At 33.7% G+C, this 19,626-nt stretch overlaps 3 protein-coding genes across 5 annotated transcripts; 1 reads left to right on the top strand and 2 right to left on the bottom strand.

Annotated features, from left to right (window-relative positions):
* Nucleotides 1–7,509: 7,509 nt before the first annotated feature.
* LOC142531058 (glycine-rich RNA-binding protein-like) lies at nt 7,510–8,565 on the top strand. The gene is made up of 2 exons (XM_075637063.1): nt 7,510–7,721; nt 7,993–8,565. Exons 1-2 carry the CDS (start codon nt 7,608–7,610, stop codon nt 8,377–8,379), a joined length of 501 nt encoding a protein of 166 aa, XP_075493178.1. The 5' UTR covers nt 7,510–7,607; the 3' UTR covers nt 8,380–8,565.
* Nucleotides 8,566–9,977: 1,412 nt separating this feature from the next.
* Nucleotides 9,978–11,283, bottom strand: LOC142531180 (uncharacterized). Of its 3 annotated transcripts, none has more exons than XM_075637249.1 (3): nt 11,149–11,283; nt 10,410–10,611; nt 9,978–10,323 (listed from the first exon to the last, which is right to left on the bottom strand). In XM_075637249.1, exons 2-3 carry the CDS (start codon nt 10,596–10,598, stop codon nt 10,231–10,233), a joined length of 282 nt encoding a protein of 93 aa, XP_075493364.1. In that variant the 5' UTR covers nt 10,599–10,611; nt 11,149–11,283; the 3' UTR covers nt 9,978–10,230. The 3 variants fall into 3 exon arrangements, with proteins under 3 accessions (XP_075493364.1, XP_075493365.1, XP_075493366.1); XM_075637250.1 differs by having other exon boundaries at nt 10,410–10,607; nt 11,143–11,250; XM_075637251.1 differs by having other exon boundaries at nt 10,410–10,607; nt 11,149–11,224.
* A 1,534-nt stretch (nt 11,284–12,817) lies between these two features.
* LOC142531611 (glucose-1-phosphate adenylyltransferase large subunit 1-like) lies at nt 12,818–17,136 on the bottom strand. The gene is made up of 14 exons (XM_075637814.1): nt 16,681–17,136; nt 16,431–16,553; nt 15,667–15,837; nt 15,345–15,437; nt 15,152–15,235; nt 14,972–15,027; nt 14,805–14,898; nt 14,481–14,666; nt 14,318–14,398; nt 13,850–13,936; nt 13,662–13,766; nt 13,454–13,560; nt 13,277–13,337; nt 12,818–13,136 (listed from the first exon to the last, which is right to left on the bottom strand). Exons 1-14 carry the CDS (start codon nt 16,912–16,914, stop codon nt 13,035–13,037), a joined length of 1,584 nt encoding a protein of 527 aa, XP_075493929.1. The 5' UTR covers nt 16,915–17,136; the 3' UTR covers nt 12,818–13,034.
* Between the last annotated feature and the right edge of the window lie 2,490 nt (nt 17,137–19,626).

The following is a 19,626-nucleotide window of genomic DNA, read 5'->3' as shown; positions in this document are numbered from 1 at the left end:
TTTGAATACCTGGAAAACTTCTGATTTCTTATTGATTGGATACATCATCGTCTCTTAGATTATCATCAATGAACGAGACAAAATATCTCGCTTCTCTTAGGGATACAACCGACGATTGCCAAACATAATATTAAATCAGCTCCAGTACGCTTTAGCTTTTGGCAAGTGCAAGTATCGAAATTTAGTATGTGTTGTTAATTGGTAACACAATGCTCACAAAAGGATATAGTCACTTTTGTAAGGCCCCGGGAGTAGCTTTCATTCTGAGAGCATTTTCAACCATCGTCCTGACATATGCTCGAGTTTTCTATGTCATAAGATTGTTAATTTTTTCTCTTGAACCAATCGATGCAACATTTAGTTTTGTTTTTTTGTATGTTTCTCTCAAAAGTACATACAGATTTGCAGCAACACTTTTCGCTTTCATAACCACAAACACGTCCTTCACAATTTTCATGATAATGTTCTCGATACAGGTTTCGTAGCTGATATCATCCGATTGCCTAAAGACAAAACATTCTTCATTAGCCTCTTCACCTATTGTATCTCATGTACGATGAGAACAGTGTCATCAAACATTTTTATTTTGATAGTACAAACCCCAGCGATTTTTAATGGATGATCATTTCCCATTAATACAGATCCTCCTGAGATTGGCTCATACCGATCGAACCATTCTCTCTGAGATGTCATGTGACACATTGTTCCTGAATCCATAATCCGCGTGCCACATATTTTTGTATGCCTTCTGCAACTACTGCTTCGCTGAATAAAAACACACTCAAATAAGAATGTAATGATATTAGAGAAGAACTCGAGAACGAGATGATATGAAATTAGAGGATAATGCTCTATCTAAAGAATTTCTTTATTAATTGAAATGTGTTTTCTATGTTAGATTTTTCCTGATAGCTTTTATCCCAACTATTCATTAATTTATGACACTCATTAATTGCCGACAAATGTCACATGTCAACCACTCTTATAACTTTACAATTATCGCATTCAACAAAACAAATCTTAAATTTATTTAATTGACTCCAGCTTCCCTTTGGTTTTTTAAAATCTTTTTCAATTTAATTACTAAAATGCACAGATATTTCACTAATCATCATCAGTTTTGGAAAATTTTATGTGAAGTTATATATGTGTGTATGTGCATATAAGACAAAGACTTGTGTGAGATGGTGTAAGGACCGTGTATCGTATTATCGTAAATCCTATATGATTATCGATAATTCATGAATTTGATGTGTGATTATACATTTGATGTATATCCTGACAATGGAATTGAAAAATGAATATTGAATATGAATTGACGTTGTAAGAGCTCGATTGGAAAAGCCGGACGCCAATAAGTACAAAAATCAAATAATGGTACAGAACGTGTGGCGCCCGGGCGGTAGAAAGTGACCGCCCGAGCGCCAGAGTATGTGAAATGGATGTTCGGGCAGAACATGCCGCGCCCGAGCGGTAATTTGTGACCGCCCGAGCGCGGTACATATTTGAGCCGGGGGCAGAATGTCTCGCGCTCGGGCGCGAGAATTCTACCGCCCGAGCGCGAGAGGCGGTGGGATAAGGATAAGTTCTTTTCTTTCTTTCCTCCATCATTTATTTTCAGTGACTTCGAGGGAATTCGAAAGATTTCGAAATTCTTTATTCCAAATCGACTTCGAAACGCTGTCTAAACGCGAAACAAATTATATATTTGTGATCGTCGCGTCGAGGGCTTCTGACTGAGGTAATTTTCTTCTAGTTCCAGCAGCTCTAAATATCAAAGTGCTGGAATAGCATGTATTTGAAGTTGAATTTCTTATATGTAGTAGAATAACCGACAAGAAACTTGTATTCGAAGTCGGAATTGAATTATGATATGAATTTGATTTGATATGAATTTTTGAAGTTTCAAATGCTATTTGAAACTCATATTAATGATTTTGGAGTATGTTATTGATTGGAATGAGTATGTTATTGATGTAGATAAAGTGTAATATCAATATCTTCAGGCTACATCAACTGGAAACGAAGAATTGAGGTATGTTGCGACTGGGTAACATACGACAGGTATCTGTATTATATGATATATGTCGGATTGATTTGATTGATTGGAATGAGATTATGTGTCTATATGCCTTATTTGTTGATTGATGTGGCATACATGACATTGAGATTGAGATATCGATGTATAAAATAAATGTTTTGTTAACACACATCATTTTATGCATACATCGATACATGACATGCACGTTGAGCTATGATCATTGGATACCTTGATATGATTGGATTGGATTCCGGGGTTTGTGAACACAATCGCTATGCCGGTATTACATGACCCGTAAAGCATAGACAATTGTGGCCCCATATGATTGGATATGAGATTTGGGACTTGATGGCGCTTTGCCGACGCTATCATACGAGTATCCCATATTGGCCGGTGTGCCAGCTCGAGGATTGATTTGATAGCGATTCGATTGATTCTGACATGTGCTCAGTGGATGGGCATTTGACCCGATACTTCCACGACATACATGCATTGCATACCATATATCATTGCTTAGATATATGTGGTATATATGATTGGTTGTTCCATACGGAGCTTTGCTCACCCCCAAGGGGGGCTGTTGTTGTCTTTGCGTGTGGACAATGACAGGTACTCCAGGATATCAGGAGACCGGTGAGGGTACTTTTGGAGGGAGCCACAGCTTGGGCTGAGGTTTTATGTTTTGTCTTGTTCCCAGTATATATGTATATGTATCTATATACCGGGGCATGTCCCGAGAATGTGAGTTGTTTGTATATGATAGATTTTGATTTCGTGTGGGCATGTTTATAACGTGAGATTAAATACTATTTTTAGTATTCAAACAAAATGATTTGGGCTCATTGTAAAGAAAATTTAAACTCGTTTTCCGCTGTAATTAATTAACCCTAATCAGATTGCATTGTAATAACGATTAGGAGCTAAGGGTCCCACAGATGGTCTCACGTGTCATATTTTGTGAGACGGATATCTTATTTGGGTCATCCATGAAAATGTATTATTTTTTATGATAAGATTATTACTTTTTATTCTGAATATCGGTAGAGTTGACCCGTCTTACAAATAAAGATTCTGAGACCGTCTCACAAGAGACCTACTCTATATATAAATATTAAATAGATTATACAAACAGCTTTGCATCATCCTCCACACTAAGTCACGTCTATGATTACCAGCAAGCTCTTGCTTACAAAAGTAAGTAGTCAAGACATCATCAGCTCTCTTTGCTATGATTTATGAATCATTCAATTATATTATTATTGACCAATAGTATTAATGTAGTGATTATGCTAATTTGGTATTTACTTTCAATAATACCATACCAAATCAAATAATCAATTCAGTATTCTAATTCTGGACCATTAGGTACAAATATTTTAGTAGTCAAACTTTGAACAATTTGAATTTTTTTTCTCTAATTGTATTTGGCGAGTTTAATTGTCAGCATCGCAAAGGCTTTCGTTAAAAGTCAAAAGCCTCCTTCCAATTTGCGTACTAAATAATGGTCAAATCTTATTGTTATTTGATTTATAATCACCTAAATTTGGTTTGATTGCGATATAAGACATAATTATAATCCAAATCCATTTAGAATTCAACTTGTCCATATATAAAGTCGGCATTATTAAAAATTAACGACACTCATAATATATATGGCGTCTAAATATATGTTTATCGTATAGTTTTGATATGTTCACCTATTGCACATGATGAACTATATCGATGTGATGTTTATTTATTGGACGTGATTTTCAAAATGGAGTCTTGGCATAACCAAACTTGGGGATGGAGGCAAATTACGACTGTACAATTAAGATTAAGCATGTTTCTTGTGAGACGGTCTCACGAATCTTTATCTGTAGACGGATCAATCCTACCGATATTCACAATAAAAAACAATATTCTTAGCATAAAAAGTAATATTTTTTTATGAATGACCCAAATAAGAGATCCGTCTCACAAAATACGATCCGTGAGATCGTCTCACACAAATTTTTGCCTTAAAACAATGCACATTCAAGAAAAGTCCAAGGTCAAAATCTGAACCATGGATTTGTGCTATTTTTTCTCGCGTTATTATTGTGTACTTTAATATATAATAATTAAAAGAGAAGATATTCTCAATCGGCCTAGCAAATAGGAATTTAACAATATGATCCTATGCTATATTCCTATTTGTTTAGTCCAAAAAATACTTTAAACTTTTTGAGTGAATATTATTAATATATTTTTCCCCTTATAAATACACTTTTTATTCCACGTGATCTGATTATTATTTTTATTTAAAATTTTGAGCACTTTCAGAAAGTAATATCTTATTGTACAACATTAAAATTATTAAAAAAACATATTGTAATATTTTAAGAACAATTAAATAAGTTTTGCCATCTACAATAATAATACAAATTCTATAGGTTACATTTGTTAAAATGAATTTAAAATTGATGGATTTCGAAAAAAGAAAATAAAATTAAACTAACACATATTAAAACAAATAAAGGAATTTTTTTAAAACAATTAAAAAATTACGAATTTATTCGAAAGATAAATTGTCTAATATTTTAAAAATAGATATATTTTTCAATTGGTTGATCGATTCAATATTTTAAATTGATTTATCTTTTAAATTAGTCCACATGCAAAAATAGAGTTGGATTTCAAATTAATTAGTTCGAAGATCTACACATACATGCCTGATTATATATATATTTTTTGAAAACTGAACCAACCTATATCTAAATAAATATAAAAAAAAACTTGTTTAAAAAATAAAAAGAGCAAAAATGCAAGAATTTTAAGTACAATAATTCAAGAATGTTCATATTCCAACTATCATTATTATTTTTTTAATTAATCATATTATAAGTAAAAATAAAATAAAAAAATAGACCGATACATGTACATTTGTTTTTATTTTTTTTCTCAAAAACTAACCCAACACATATTTAAATAAATAATTTTAAAAAAAACAATAAAAGAGTTCAATATGTTTTGAAAGACTTCATATTTTACGAATAAAAGATTTTTTGGAAAAAAAAATTGGCTGATTGATTCACAAATTTTAGGTGGTCTATCTTTCAAATTATTAAGTTTGAGCTTCAACTCTCATTTTTAATATATGGTATCAGGTCCTATCTTATAAATAAGAAACGTGTCTAACTTAAAAAAAAAAAAAAACTAATAATAATAATGAATTTTTTTAAAAAAATATGGCCATTGCTGCTAGCATAAATGCAGCGTCCTCGATATATTTTGCAGTGTCCGCCATTGATTTGAGTTTTGCACCCCATACACAATAATTTAAATTTTTTATTTTTTAAAAACCCTATGATATATATATACTAGTATATATTAAGTTTGAGACACTTAGAGTAACCAACTTTGGTGTCAATGTCTGTTTTTTAATAAATATATATATTAATCAAATGTTAAAATTTTAATGTAAGTTATATGTAGTTCAGCGGATAGAGCCATTGTTTATTGGGATTTTGAATTTAGGTTCAATTCTCACTGAGATCATTTTTTTATTATTTTATTTTTCAATTTATTTTTTTAATTTATATATCAAAATTATGGTGTAATCTATCACTATTTCTTATTATTAATTTTGATCTTCATTTAAATATAAATCAAATGAATTATAAATAATATTATACAAGTACGCAATGCGTGCGTCGGTGCACTAGTATATATAAAAGCGCATACACACAAAACAGGACTTTTAAAAAATCGCCCATTATTAACCTTTAAAAGCTAAAGAGAAAAATAAAGCAAATTTCTAAAAGAATATGTATAGATTAGTACTAATCTACAGTGCCCAGCCTCCCATAAATCCAACCACATAATCGAAGTACCATTAAAAACGAATTTTCTTGACCCGGCCCATAAAATTAACTTCTGTTGACCCCCTTTCATGCCCAAATTACCGGGCTTCATTTTTATGTAGCCCAGTCATAATACTACTTTTGCTCCAGCCCATTTAGCTCGTCGCATCTCTCTCTCTTTTTTTTTTTTTTTCAAAATATATATATATATATATATATATCCCAGTTTTACCCAACACCAATGCATTAATAAAATCAATTTGATTTTTCTATTGAATAATTAAACAAAAAATTTATTTTTATTAATATTTTGATCAAATTACTTCGTCTACATGTGATGCATTAAAAGTAATCATTCTTTATATCTTCCATTTATATGTCTCAGGGGAGTATCTTAGTGAAGGGTCAGGTGGGCTTTATATACAATCAATATATGTAAAAAAAAAAAAAAAACCCCTTTATTTATTTAATCACAAAAACTCATATGATCGTTCACGTATCAATTTTATGAGACAAATATTTTATTTACATCTCTCATTAATTTTTTTTTATATCAAAAGTATTATTTTTTATTGTAAATATGAGTAAAGTTGATCCGCCTCAAGTAAAGATCCTCAAAAACGTCTTCAAATTAAATGATTTTTTTCATATATTTTTTATTAAAAGTGACCCAATCGTCTAAAAAGTTCGAAAAAATAATGATCATAAACCTTTTTTTTTTTTTGCGATTGAATAAGATATGTTACTTAATTATAAGTTATAAATTTATTAAAATATGTTTTTATGATATGTTGTTTAGTAAAAATATCATATTTTTGTAAATTGATATGTGCATTTTTTGTACTTAAAACAAGAGTACCAAAAGTCAAAAACTTGTGTGAGAAGATCTCACGGGTCGTATTTTGTGAGACAGATCTCTTATCTGGGCATCCGTGAAAAAGTATTATTTTTTTATGTTAAGAGTATTACTTTTTAATGTGAATATCGGTAGAGTTGACCCGTCTCAAAGATAAAGATTCGTGAGACCGTCTCATCGAACAAAAATTTGTTGCTAAAGAACATCATGCTGTTGTTTTATTCGAAGTATTATTTTTTGCAAAATATATTATTTATTGTTACCATTAATTAATTTATTAATTAAAATAAATACGTTTTTAAAATGTAAATAAATAATTATATACAATACCGTAGACGTGCTGCTCAACAGTGGATAGGAATAAATAAAAACCATTAAATAATGCAATGATACATCGAGATATTGCTAGATTTAGAGGAGATATTTTTTAATAAATAAAAAATTTAAACGTCACAATCCCAATAGTTTTGTTTATCTTTTTAGCAGTGCACCATGTGACGTAGGCCCACAGAATTAGCAAATTCCTTAACTCTTGTTTAAACTATGGTTATAAGAAGTGATTATATTTATAAATAAATATAAATATATATTATAATTAAATATTTTTTTCGGAAAGGATTAAATAAACGAATTTCAATAAAAAAAACAATATCGGATTGTAGAAATTATTTTAAGGGAGTAATTGGGGGAAAAAAGACTATCCTTAACCATAGTTCCCCGATAAGCCAAGTAACGTAGGCGCAGTGCGCACCCGGCTTACTTTAACTTAGGCACCCCTAAAACCTAGCTCCCCCACCTATATATACCCCGCATTCAACAGGGAATTAATATTTCGAGGCGGCTCCCAATTTCCCATTTCTTCTCTTGAATTTTAATTTCTGCATCAATGGCGGCCGAAGATGTAGAATTCAGATGTTTTGTAGGTGGTCTTGCGTGGGCAACCACCGATCAAACTCTTGAGCAAGCCTTTTCCCAATTCGGCGATGTCATCGAATCGAAGGTCCGTTGTCGCAGGGGATCGGATCTGTCCCGATTCGATCCGATCTGATCTGTTACTAAAAATGTTACTGTTACTGAGTTACTGTTACTATTTGTGTTACTGTAATTGCTCCTGAAGCGGTACGTTTCATCTTCCTCTTTTTCATCAAAGGGTTGAAGATTGAATCTGCTTTTCAGTTTTTCCTTTGTTTTTGTTTTCCGTTGGATTCGGATTTGTGTTGAATGTGTGGATCTGACGTTATTTTTGGTGGATCTGTCTAATTCTTGCTCAGGTTGTCAACGATCGAGAGACTGGGAGATCCAGGGGTTTCGGATTCGTTACTTTCAAGGACGAGCAGTCGATGAGGGACGCTATTGAGGGAATGAACGGCCAAGATCTCGACGGCCGTAATATAACCGTGAATGAGGCCCAGTCCCGTGGTAGCGCTGGAGGAGGAGGCGGTGGCGGAGGGTTCCGCGGGCCTAGGCGTGAAGGAGGAGGCGGCGGCGGATACAGCCGTCGTGATGGCGGGGGTTATGGAGGTGGAGGTGGCGGTGGTTACGGTGGTAGTCGTGACCGTGGGTATGGTGGAGGTGGTCGCGGAGGCGGAGGAGGAGGATACGGCGGAGACCGTGGATACTCGAGGGGTGGTGACTCTGATGGAAACTGGAGGAATTAGGTGTGTTGTGTCTAATTTTGTCCGTTGCGACTTTGGAAGTGCAGTTGTTGTGGATGGATTGCGTCGTCGTTTGTTTTTCTTAGGTTGTTGGGTACTGTTCAGCGTTTTGGGTTTTGTGTTTTGTTGTATAAATCAAAATATTTACCACATTTCAGTGGAATGAAGTAAATTGAGGTTTGTGCATTATTACTCTCATATCACTACTATGCTCAAATTTAAATCTAATTAAAAAAGAGTTATTTTTAAGCTGGAAAAATTGGTTTCTGGGCCATAACAAATAATGCAGTTTAGCATCCTTCTCAGAATATATAAATAAAAATTGTCCAACAGACAAAATAATAAATTTGCCAGCATCGGTTTTATGTTTTATCTTGCTATTAACGAATTATGTTGTAATAATAGACTATAATTACAAATGCTAAATTATTATTTACGATTTGAAGAACGCAAGCTTGTTTGAGATTTATGTTTGGTTGGTATTACAAAATGTATTAAAGAATCACTACCGTTTGTGAAAGTTCTAATTATTATTAATTTTTTTTGGAGAAAACGGTTTAACCAACTCTATTTACATTTCGTTGGTACTGTAAATCAAAGTCACTAATCCCTATCATTTTCAGGATTTCTGTTCACCTTTATTATTAAAAATACTTCCTGCAAACCTTGATGTATGTAGATTGAAAACGTAGCTATCAATCAAAAATTAAATTGAATAATTAGGCCCTGCTGACATGTATGGTTGAAGCTGTCCCAAAATCAATTGGACAATCAATAACATGAATAAGAATGAAAAATTCAACCCTCCAATGAAGGTTTTCTTATTTATTGACTATTGAATTAAGGACTAGGCCACGATTGGTCGCTACTCGCTGACGAGGGTGTGGTTTAATTAACTATTTGATTGAGAGAAAAAATGGGGTAAATTCGAAGATCAATTATCTCAATTCGTTTAAGCACGTTGGATCAATGCTTCTAACCGCAAATCAATAGGGGCCCCGTTGCACATGACTTTAGGGCAATACCTTAAATGTACTTTCACAATTTTCAAAAATGGAACATTGAACTTGTATTCGAGTTCTTATCAGTCTCGTACGCTTTGGGTTACACCACCTCATACTTTTTTCTAGAGTATTTTGTCAAAATAGCCGTGGACATCTCAAGTATATTTTTCCCATATAAACATAATCATACTGTTGCCCTTTCATGTTTGAAAGATCTTTTGTAAGGCCAATTAGTAACCACCCCAACTCTTGAATAGGAAAAGGGATGATTTTCAATCAAATGAAATCCCAACACAGATTATTAACAAAATCTTCACCTAGTGATAACTTTAAATCAGTTTCACCAAATCCCAATCCAAGTGGTTGCTGCCATTCATGAAGTAACCAAAAACATCTGTATTTGCCGTTTGCGACCAGGAATTAATACCACATATGAAGAAATACATGTCTCCTACAGCTAAAATACAGAACACTAAGCAACGACACTTTATAAAGGATGACTGAGGAGAAGGTTTAACTACTCATATCCAGACATGAAAAGTGTCTACTGCCCAGGATGGAAGAAAAAGAGAACAATGTTAAAATGGATAATCAATCTTAAAGGCAATAATGAAAAGTTCTCTATTACTTCAGTAAAATAGTCAATATCTGACAAAAGTATAGCTCAGCCTAAGAAACATAACTACACCAAATTCAGTTTTTATATCGTAACATGGCTTATTGTGCACAATTAGGTGAACTTTCAATATAGAAACTCAAATGATCATACGATAGCCTCTTAAAATCCCATTATTCACACATCTAAAATCTGGTGTTGGCAGTCTAATTCTAACCATCTAGTATCACAACCTTATTCAGCCAATGTTGTTTGAAGAGGCAGAGAACTTTCCACTTCCTTAGTCTCAGAATTCCTTTCTGCAACGATTTTTGACATGCCAAACATCTGAGAATGCATCAAATCTATGCATCAGAAACACGCTCAAGTAAGAGCAAAGGAGACTATACATACTTTCTTTGAGCAAAACAAACCTTCTTGATTGTCTTCTGAAAGCAAGTCTTGTGTTCGTTCATAGAAGCATGAATAAATTCATCAATATGGTCTTTCACGTCTTCTAGGAAAGTTGCATCATCTCTCTTGTTCCTCCGACACGAGGTCACGGCCCGGGCCGGAGCTGCGGAGGATGGTAACTTCTCGCTTGGGATTTTTTCAGTTGCCATTATCGACCACTACCTGACAAGATCTCCGCATAGCTCATTATCACATGAAGACAGTTGCTCATACATAAAATTACAAAAGCGGAAAGGAACTGGAACATATACCACTGGCTCGTTTCAATTACTTAAAACATGGTCTTCATGAGCAATAACACCCAACCAAGACAAGCTATTTCAATAAAACATGATAATCTCACCCTATATGAAACACATGAGAGATGACAATTACATGAACAGCTACCAAATGAGGGGTTGCGGATCTTGCCAACACCAAGAGGTTTCCAATATCAATACCAAAATCAATTTAATTACTTTTCTACTGCGGACCAAGACACATTACATAAATCGCTCCATAAAATGCGCCAGAAGATTAACAAAATTTAGATTATTCATAATCATAACTTCAATTTCTGTTGTCTCCTAAATCACAGCCATTAATTTCTCGGGAATATAAAAACTGAAAAAAAAAAAATAGATCTATCTAATTCGTACTAATCAGAACAGGAACTCTGAAATATTGCATTAATTCAGAAACAAAAAGTGAAACACATACCTATGATTCAGAAGTTTCCAGAGAATCCTTTTCCTATGCAATCGGTTGGGAGATTCGCTTTGCGCCTGTAGAATGATGTGCTATAATAGATTTTGCAGCTTGGGAGACAATTCATCTGCGTTAAATGGGCTTGGGAAAGGCCCAATAGGTAAAGTATTTCTGGGAAAGTGGGCTTTTACCGTTCGCACACTTGAATATAATTGAAAATGGGCTTTTACCGTTTGCACATTTGAATATAATTGATTAACATGCCCGACTGTGTCAGAGATTGAAATAATAATTTATTGAGTAGGTCTCTTGTGAGACAATCTAACGAATTTTTATCTGTGAGACGGGTCAATCCTATCGATATTCACAGTAAAAAGTAATATTCTTAGCATAAAAAGTAATATTTTTTCATGGATAACTCAAATAAGAGATCTGTTCGCAAAATACGACCCGTGAGATCGTTTCACACAAATTTTTTCCTAATTTATTATATTTCTTTTAATATAATAATATTTAAAAAATATTATTATATTAATACGACCCGTGTGATCGTTTTTCTTCACATTATTTCTCGCTATACGAAGTTACATTTAAAAAAATAATAATAAAAAATTCTCAAGGATCAATTTTATTATGTTACATTTAAAAAAAAATAAAAAAAATAAAAAATATCACGTATCAATTTTATGATACACAAATTTTATCTGACCTGATCAATATAAAAATATTATTTTTTCAGGCTAACCTAAATCACAAAGATTCATCAGCAATACCATCTCACATAAATCATACTCACTAAATGGATAAAATTTTAGATATGGTGTTTTTAAAAACCAAACACAAAACTCTCTATTAAAAGATAATTATGTCTGAAACTTTTATAACATGCAGATAAAAAGTATTTAGTTTTTTAAAAATAAAAATATATTAACATATCAATATTTTTTAAAGTGAATTTATGTCATTTACACTGTTCACAGAGTTGTCTTCTCATTTCCACCTCACTTCTTCTTTAGTTTTATCACTCGAAACTTCATAGATGCTGTTTCCCAAATAAAAACTACTTCTGTACAAACACAAAATAATATTTTTTTCACTAAAACTAGTGGATTTTGAACTATAGCAGACAATAATTATCATTAACCGAACCCAATAATTCCGAAAATCTCTTACTATTTGCTTACTCGTGACAGACTAGCTAGATCTATCTGGAATTGTATTCGTTCGTGGCTTGGGATGCGTAAGAGAATGGGAACTACTGCGGCCGTTCTGAATGCTTTCCGAGGTGTTTATCGTGGTAGCTCGGCACTCAATAAGATGCGGTGTGTGACTCTAGCTGCAACGATTTACCATATCTGGAATATCAGAAATAGAAAGATTTTCGAAGATGAGCAACCGAATCTCGAGGGGACGATATTGAAGATCAAGATTCATGTGCTTCGAACGTGCCAAATGCGTGTGATTTGGTTCAAACATTGTTATAGAGTTTGTTGTGGTCTATTAATCTACTGAAAATTATTGTTGTTATTGTTCCTGAGAATGTCCAGTGTAGTTATTTTGTACTAACTTTTATCCGTTTTTAATGAATCAATTCATTAAAAAAAAAAAATCTCTTACTATTTCTATGCATCGACAGATTTCAAGCGACTAACGTTAAAATTGAAGTCTATAGCTATTGATATAATTGTAGCACAAGTTCAATTTATTTTTACGTACACTTCTGCAGAAGCAGATATACTCACTTTCACAGCCTCAAATTCATCTCAACATTTTACAGCAGCCTCAGTCATCAGTTCCTTCGCTTCACACAAACTGGGAAACAGCAATCTTTTCTGCAATAACTTCATTTCCATGACTTCGCATCAATAACTGCACGAACCGCTCGATTTGCACCAGGTTCAAATGACCATTCCATCGCATATGGTCGCCTTTTCGAGTATGATTGTGATTCCAGATCGAATGTAGAATCCTTTTTCCCCTCTATCAGCTTCTTCGACACCCTAAGAAGCAAAAGAAAAGGCACGGTCTAGCATGAATGTCTTAAACATGAAAAGTTAAAATATTTTCTATTTAAAGCATAGCGCGGCTAGTGCCATCTAAAAATAATAGAAATCTATAGATGAGAGTATTTGGAACTTACATCTTTGTTCAAAATCATCACATTCTTCCCTATTCTTGCGTTTTTGTCAATAATACAGTTCCTACAAGAAAAAAATCCATGAGCTTTTTATTAGCATATCTACGTTTCCTGAATACAATATAAGTGTGCATAGAGAGATGGAGTAACACGTTTGGATCTCAAGGTAAACTAGTTGACCTGATTTTTGTATCTCTACCAATCCCCACGGGAACTCTCCCTTGTGCTAGCAGAGAGGCAATCTCCGATTCTGTTTGGTAGTAGTCGGCGCCCATCATCAAAGTATCCTATATTTGGTATTAAAGTAAGTTTTCAAGATAGCTTCATTTTTCCTCTCATTCTAAAAAACATAGCTCATGCTTGAGAAAGATGTGGGTTTATTAGTCACCTTCAGTTCGACCCCGGTGTCAAGACGAGAGCGTTCCCCTACTATGGAATGTTCGACAGTGCATTCTCGTAGAAAACACCCATGTGAGATTATTGCATCTTTAACCTAAAATGCATAATATCATATATTAGATAATTTATAGTTTGACCATGTGGACAACATTAATATCAGCAAATGATACAATTTACCTCGGACTTGTCAATTTTGGTTGGTGGTAAGAAACTAGGAGATGTGTAGAAAGGCGTTTTCGGATCGTAAAATTCAAATCTTGGAAACTGCCAAATGAAAGGAATAAGGATAGAGTTGCTGGCTCAAATCCGAAGAAACATTGAATTAATGGATAATGTTGTTTTTTGTAGTGAAAAATGGTGATTTACAAAGCTCTAATTAAATGAATAAATTTACTGCAGAAATGTGGAAAAAATAAATTACGTTCATCATCTGAATATCTAATTTTCAGACGTGGTTACAACTTTGTTTAGACCCCAAATCCATAGAGTACAGCGGCGCCACCTTTAACAGAGACAAACTTCGGATTAAACTTAATGTGTTTTAAGTCAATCTTAATGTCTGATGACTCGTGGGCTCAAGACATGACATAAATTTTCTTCTATCTTCTAGTTTACAAAAGCAGCAATTATGACAAAGATGCAAACCTCATCCGTAAGAGCCAAATTAGCATCGTAAAATGATTTGATTGTTCCAATATCCTCCCAGTAATCTCTAAATATATATGCCTGTAAATACAGTAGCAAAGTCAACTATAGGAATGAAATATAATTGTTGTATTCTTTAATGAATTCCAAGTTTCTTCGATACCTGCACGTTTTGTTCATTGACAGACGAGGGTATGATTTCAGAACCGAAGTCATTTGAAGTCGGGTATCTCCACCTCAGGAGATTCAACAATATTTCTTTCCTGAATGCATACACTCCCATCGAAGCAAGGTATGGAGATTTTGCAGCGTCAATTGAAGACAATCCTATTAAATTACCATCTATTTGCTGCAGGAAGATAGAAAGAAAGCAAAATTAATTTTCCAAAACTAGTCATATAGACGATTTAAAATTTTTGATTGCGCATTTCTTTTAAAGCCAACTTGTAGCCAAGAATTTAAAGCTCACAAGTAAGCAGTACCATACCATATCTTTCTTGTCAGCACCTTTAGGTTTCTCAGAAAATTGAGTTATCTGACCCCAGCTATCGATCTTCACCAGTCCAAAATCCGATGCTCGGCTGAGAGATTAATTGGGTTGAATGCAAATCTGTTCATAAGTATAAAAGAATTGTACAAAAGATGGAAACAAACCTGTCACCAACTGGTACACATGAAAGTGTAAGATCAGCATTTCTGTCAAGGTGGCTCTGTTTTAGCATTTCAAAATATTTAGCTACCTTTATATCATGGAAACACACAAACATTCGACATTCGAAACTGTACACACATGAGATTGTGTTTGTGTTTGTGTGTGTGTGTGTATGTGCTTGCCTGAACAAAGTCCATATAGTCCATTCGATAAAGATGATCTCCAGATAGTATTACTATGTTTTCGATATCTTTCACCTTGGCATCCTGCGAGAATAACCAGTTTCAACAAGCAACGAGAATTCCATAAACCAACTTAAGAAAAAAATAGCAATATGAAGACAATACTGGATACGTTAAAGTCCTGAGGATTGACCTCAAATAGCCATAGAAATTGCCTAACAGCATCAGCAGTTCCCTGAAACCACTGCTTCCCCATTTCTCCTGTTGTTTGTGTCGCGGCCAAGACCTACATCCATTAAGAATTCAATTATTACTGCCAAGTTAGGGGGATATTCATGCACGAACAGTTAGCTTGAAAAATACTTTATTAAATAGGGGTCGTTTTCAAATGATGTTCCAAAGAGCACTTCCAAACAAGTAAAACCCAATGACATATAACACATCCCTTTTTTTAACACTTTTTTAGAAGCTGTTCTCCTTCTAAACACACTCGTATTTATATAGGTTTCGATCACCTCAACGCATCCATCACTGAAGCTGATACCATTCCCAGTATATGTACGATAAATGTGGCGATTGAGAGAGGCAGAATTGAACTGTGTCAGCACGAAGATCTTGTTAATGCCACTGTTGATGCAGTTGCTCATTGGGATGTCTATTAGCCTATAGCATCCTCCTAGTGCAACCTGCCATTTGTATCACACAAGGATGTCATATACTGACAACTCGTGGAATCAAGCTGGATAACCTAATTCATACAGCCACAAATCGTAATCTGGACGATTTGGTTCAAACTACACCAGGTGATAAATGAATGAATTGGGGTTCAATCACCGTCTCACCCCGACTAAACGGTTCGGTAACAAATAATTCTCATGCCACGAGCCTAATTTAGTGTTCTAATGGAGGAGCGAGATATGACAAATTAATGGTTAATCTTGTTTTTTATTCGTGAAAAACTACACGTTGTCGTTGATCATCGAATTATTTTCATTTCAGAGGTAAATATCACCATATTCTAGCAAACAAAAAGCTGCATGATAGGAAGAGTAACTACTACTTAGCATCTGTACTCGACAAAATTGTTAAAGAAAAGGGATTAAAAATCTAATCAACGTCTCTCAAAACTGATGACACGAAACCACACGGTATCCTGTCATTTATGCCACGCTTTTACAAGAAAAATAACAAAAGATTTAACAAATCAAATTCCCCTGTACCCAGAGATGCTCATTCGATGTGTAATTTAGACATGATCAAGAAAATATTTGATTCTCACAGCTGGTGTTGCTGCTCTGTTTGTGAGGGGGAAAAGCTGCGTGCCCGCACCTCCTCCGAGAATAACGGCTGCCACATTTTTCGGATTCGCCCTTCGTCTCTCGAACCTTGGTGACTGAGTTGACTGAAACGTAATTTTCTTATTAAACTAGAATAATGACTCAATATTTTCAAATTTGCAACAAAATCAGGCATATGTCCGGAAAAAGTGATCAAAATGAAACAAAATCGAGGTTGAATGGAATAGTTACCGCTGTTTCTTGGCTGTTTTCTCTGGTGAGAACAGAGTAAGCAAGCCCATGTTTAACTTTCCTCCCATTTTTCCCAAGACTCGAACTTTTTCCAAATTTATCAACCCATATACAGTTATGTAAACTCCCTTTTATTTTCTCCCCAAAAAATCCATTTTCTCCGTTGCAAATCTCACTTCTACAAACTGTAGCCAAATGGGCTTTCAGCGTAAATGTTGCAGAGCAAGTATCCATCAGGGTTTACACACAGATCAATACTTTGAAGACGCGAAAATCTTGTAAAAGAAAGTGAAGGAAGTTGCAAAAACAAGAAAGTGGGGAGATCTCAACGATTATGGGCTCAGAGATCTCGCAGACTCGCAGAGAAGATGCATGAAATATCACTGAAATGAGCTTTCACGAGAAAACTTGCAGAGTTACTATTTATACCGTGACAAATGGCGGCTCCATATGGAAGAAAATGCATAAAAAATCCGTCACAAACACATGCAAAGAGTCTGTGTTTTATTGTGATTGGGAAGCTGATAGGGAGAGATTGGATTCTGGTCATCGTCCACGTAGCAAGGGTGCTGCAGCAGTTGAAGAACTGGGACCGAACACATGTCCAATTCGTAATATTTTATTTTAAATGTGTAGAAATGTGCGCATATAATCTTTCGGATTATATTACGTTTAATTTTTTTAATCGGTTAATTGATGGAATTTATAGATTGAAAAGCTTATATATTATGCAAAAGACTATGTCCATATCCAAAAATTTCAAAATTATTTGATAAAATATAAGAATTTAAATAGAGAGCTATCCACTCCTTAAAAAAAAGAATTTATACATGTCATTGAAAAGAAGACGTGGAAAGTAGAAATCATAAATAAATCCATTGATTAAAAGAAAAACAAATCAAATTTCATGTAGAATCAAAATTATGTCGTGTTGCAAGATATATCGAACGATAAAGTACGGTGATTTTCGTAAAAAACAATGAACTAAATGATAAAAAAATACAATAGAGCAAAACTTAAAGTAAAGCAACTCGAGGTCTGTACGAAGTATAATGTCCTTAAACAGATTTGTCACCTCTTGTATGTGTTTCGAGGATAGTCTTGGACGTCTGTTTCCCATGATACAATGTAACAATCAGCTGTGACTTAGCACGAAACACTACTACGGCGAACTGAAAACGTACCTTTACTTTATCACCGAGATTTAACGGAGGCCAAATGAAAAGCTAACAATATGAAATGGAATAGGATACTTGAAAGAGATAAGATTTTCATATTTTTGAAATGAGGAAATGAAAACACTATTTATAAGCTCCAAAATGCACAGCTAGAGTCATGCAAGATTAATGAACTCAATTAATCTTCCCATTAACTCAAGAATATGAAAAACCAAAACTCTTCAATTAACTCAAGAATGTGGAAAGTCAAAAGACACTTCCACAGTAATGGAGTCACAACTAACTCAAAAATATGGAGAGCCAAAAGACACTCCCACGTCCATAAGACATAATTTTGATTTAAATTTTCAACATGTCGCTCACCAAAACTTTTGTTGTAAAAAAAGTAAGTTTTGAGGCAACCTTTTTCCCAATCTTCATCTTAGCCTAGGCGCCCCATTTTTTTTTTGGGTATTAATTTTGGTCAATTAAATTTAATTTAATTTAATTTAAAAAAATTAAATGAGCCTGAATTCCATATCTCTTCCCTAATTTGTTAATGGTTCATTGAAATATTTTTTTGTAAATGTCAAGAAGTTTCTCTGAAGCCAGAACTAACTCCTAGAGAAGCACGGCGGAAGGTGGGCGCCGGCTACACTCCAAATGAGACTTAGAGTCGTGCTGACGACCCTAATGCTATACTTGACTATCAATCTCCTAAAATACATATTTTCTTGAATTTATCATTTAATACTAAATATGACTATTAATTCATAATACGGTATTATGAATATGTTTTCTTGAATTTGGTTGCTCTTTATTGGTTGATTTCAATGTTTCACTTTGGATTTATATTTGGTTTTTATAAGTTTCGATTATCATTTTACTGATAAAAGGTGCAAATTTTGTTTCCATTTCATTTTATCTAAATTTTCATCTTCCTTTACTTGCCTGCATAATTTTGCCATCTAATGCAAGTTTCTGGATTTTGGGAAGAGATCGGAATAACGAACTTCATTTGTTTTTTTTTTAAAAGAAATTATCGCTCAAATGAATTTCAAATTCTGGCTCCGCCATTTCTCATTCTCCCTAATTAAATTAAATATTGAAGTCTTCCCTCAAACTTGCTAATGCCTGCAATAGCATTATATAAGGCTGAAGATACAATCTGAAGATCAAATGTGATCGAAAGTTCCTGATTGTAGAAGTTGCGAACAAAGACAATAAAAAATATAAACAAACAGGGCAATGAAAAAAAATAAGACACAATAAAAAATAAATTATTGTTGATATGTTTACATTTCCTATTTTATTATTTAAATTTTATATTTTTATATTACTTTTTATGTTCAGAGTATTTATTTTTATTGTGAATATCGATAGAGTTGACCCGTCTCACAGTTAAAGATTCGTGAGACCGTCTCACAAGAGACATATTATTGATCTTGGCATAATATAATTAATACACACCGATCAGGTAGTGAAAATTACTCGTCCTTAATTAAGTGTTATAAATTTTGTTGGTTGAAATCATATCGGTTACAGTTTAATGCGTGGATTCACATGTAAATTGATTAGCATGAACCCCATTTGGCAAATGACACCATCAAGTCTATAATCACCATTTATTATTATATTTTAAAGGTAGATGTACATCTTTGTCTATAGTTATTGCTTCACTAGAGCAGTTTGTTTTGTTCAAACATAATATTAATTCTTACAAATGTGCTGTTGTGATCGCTTGATTGGTAATAAATTGGTGTAGAAAAACCCACAACTTATTTTAGTG

Source organism: Primulina tabacum, chromosome 17 (assembly GCF_025594145.1).
Source record: "Primulina tabacum isolate GXHZ01 chromosome 17, ASM2559414v2, whole genome shotgun sequence".
Taxonomy (NCBI): Eukaryota; Viridiplantae; Streptophyta; class Magnoliopsida; order Lamiales; family Gesneriaceae; genus Primulina; species Primulina tabacum.
This window is presented reverse-complemented; position numbering and strand designations above follow the sequence as displayed.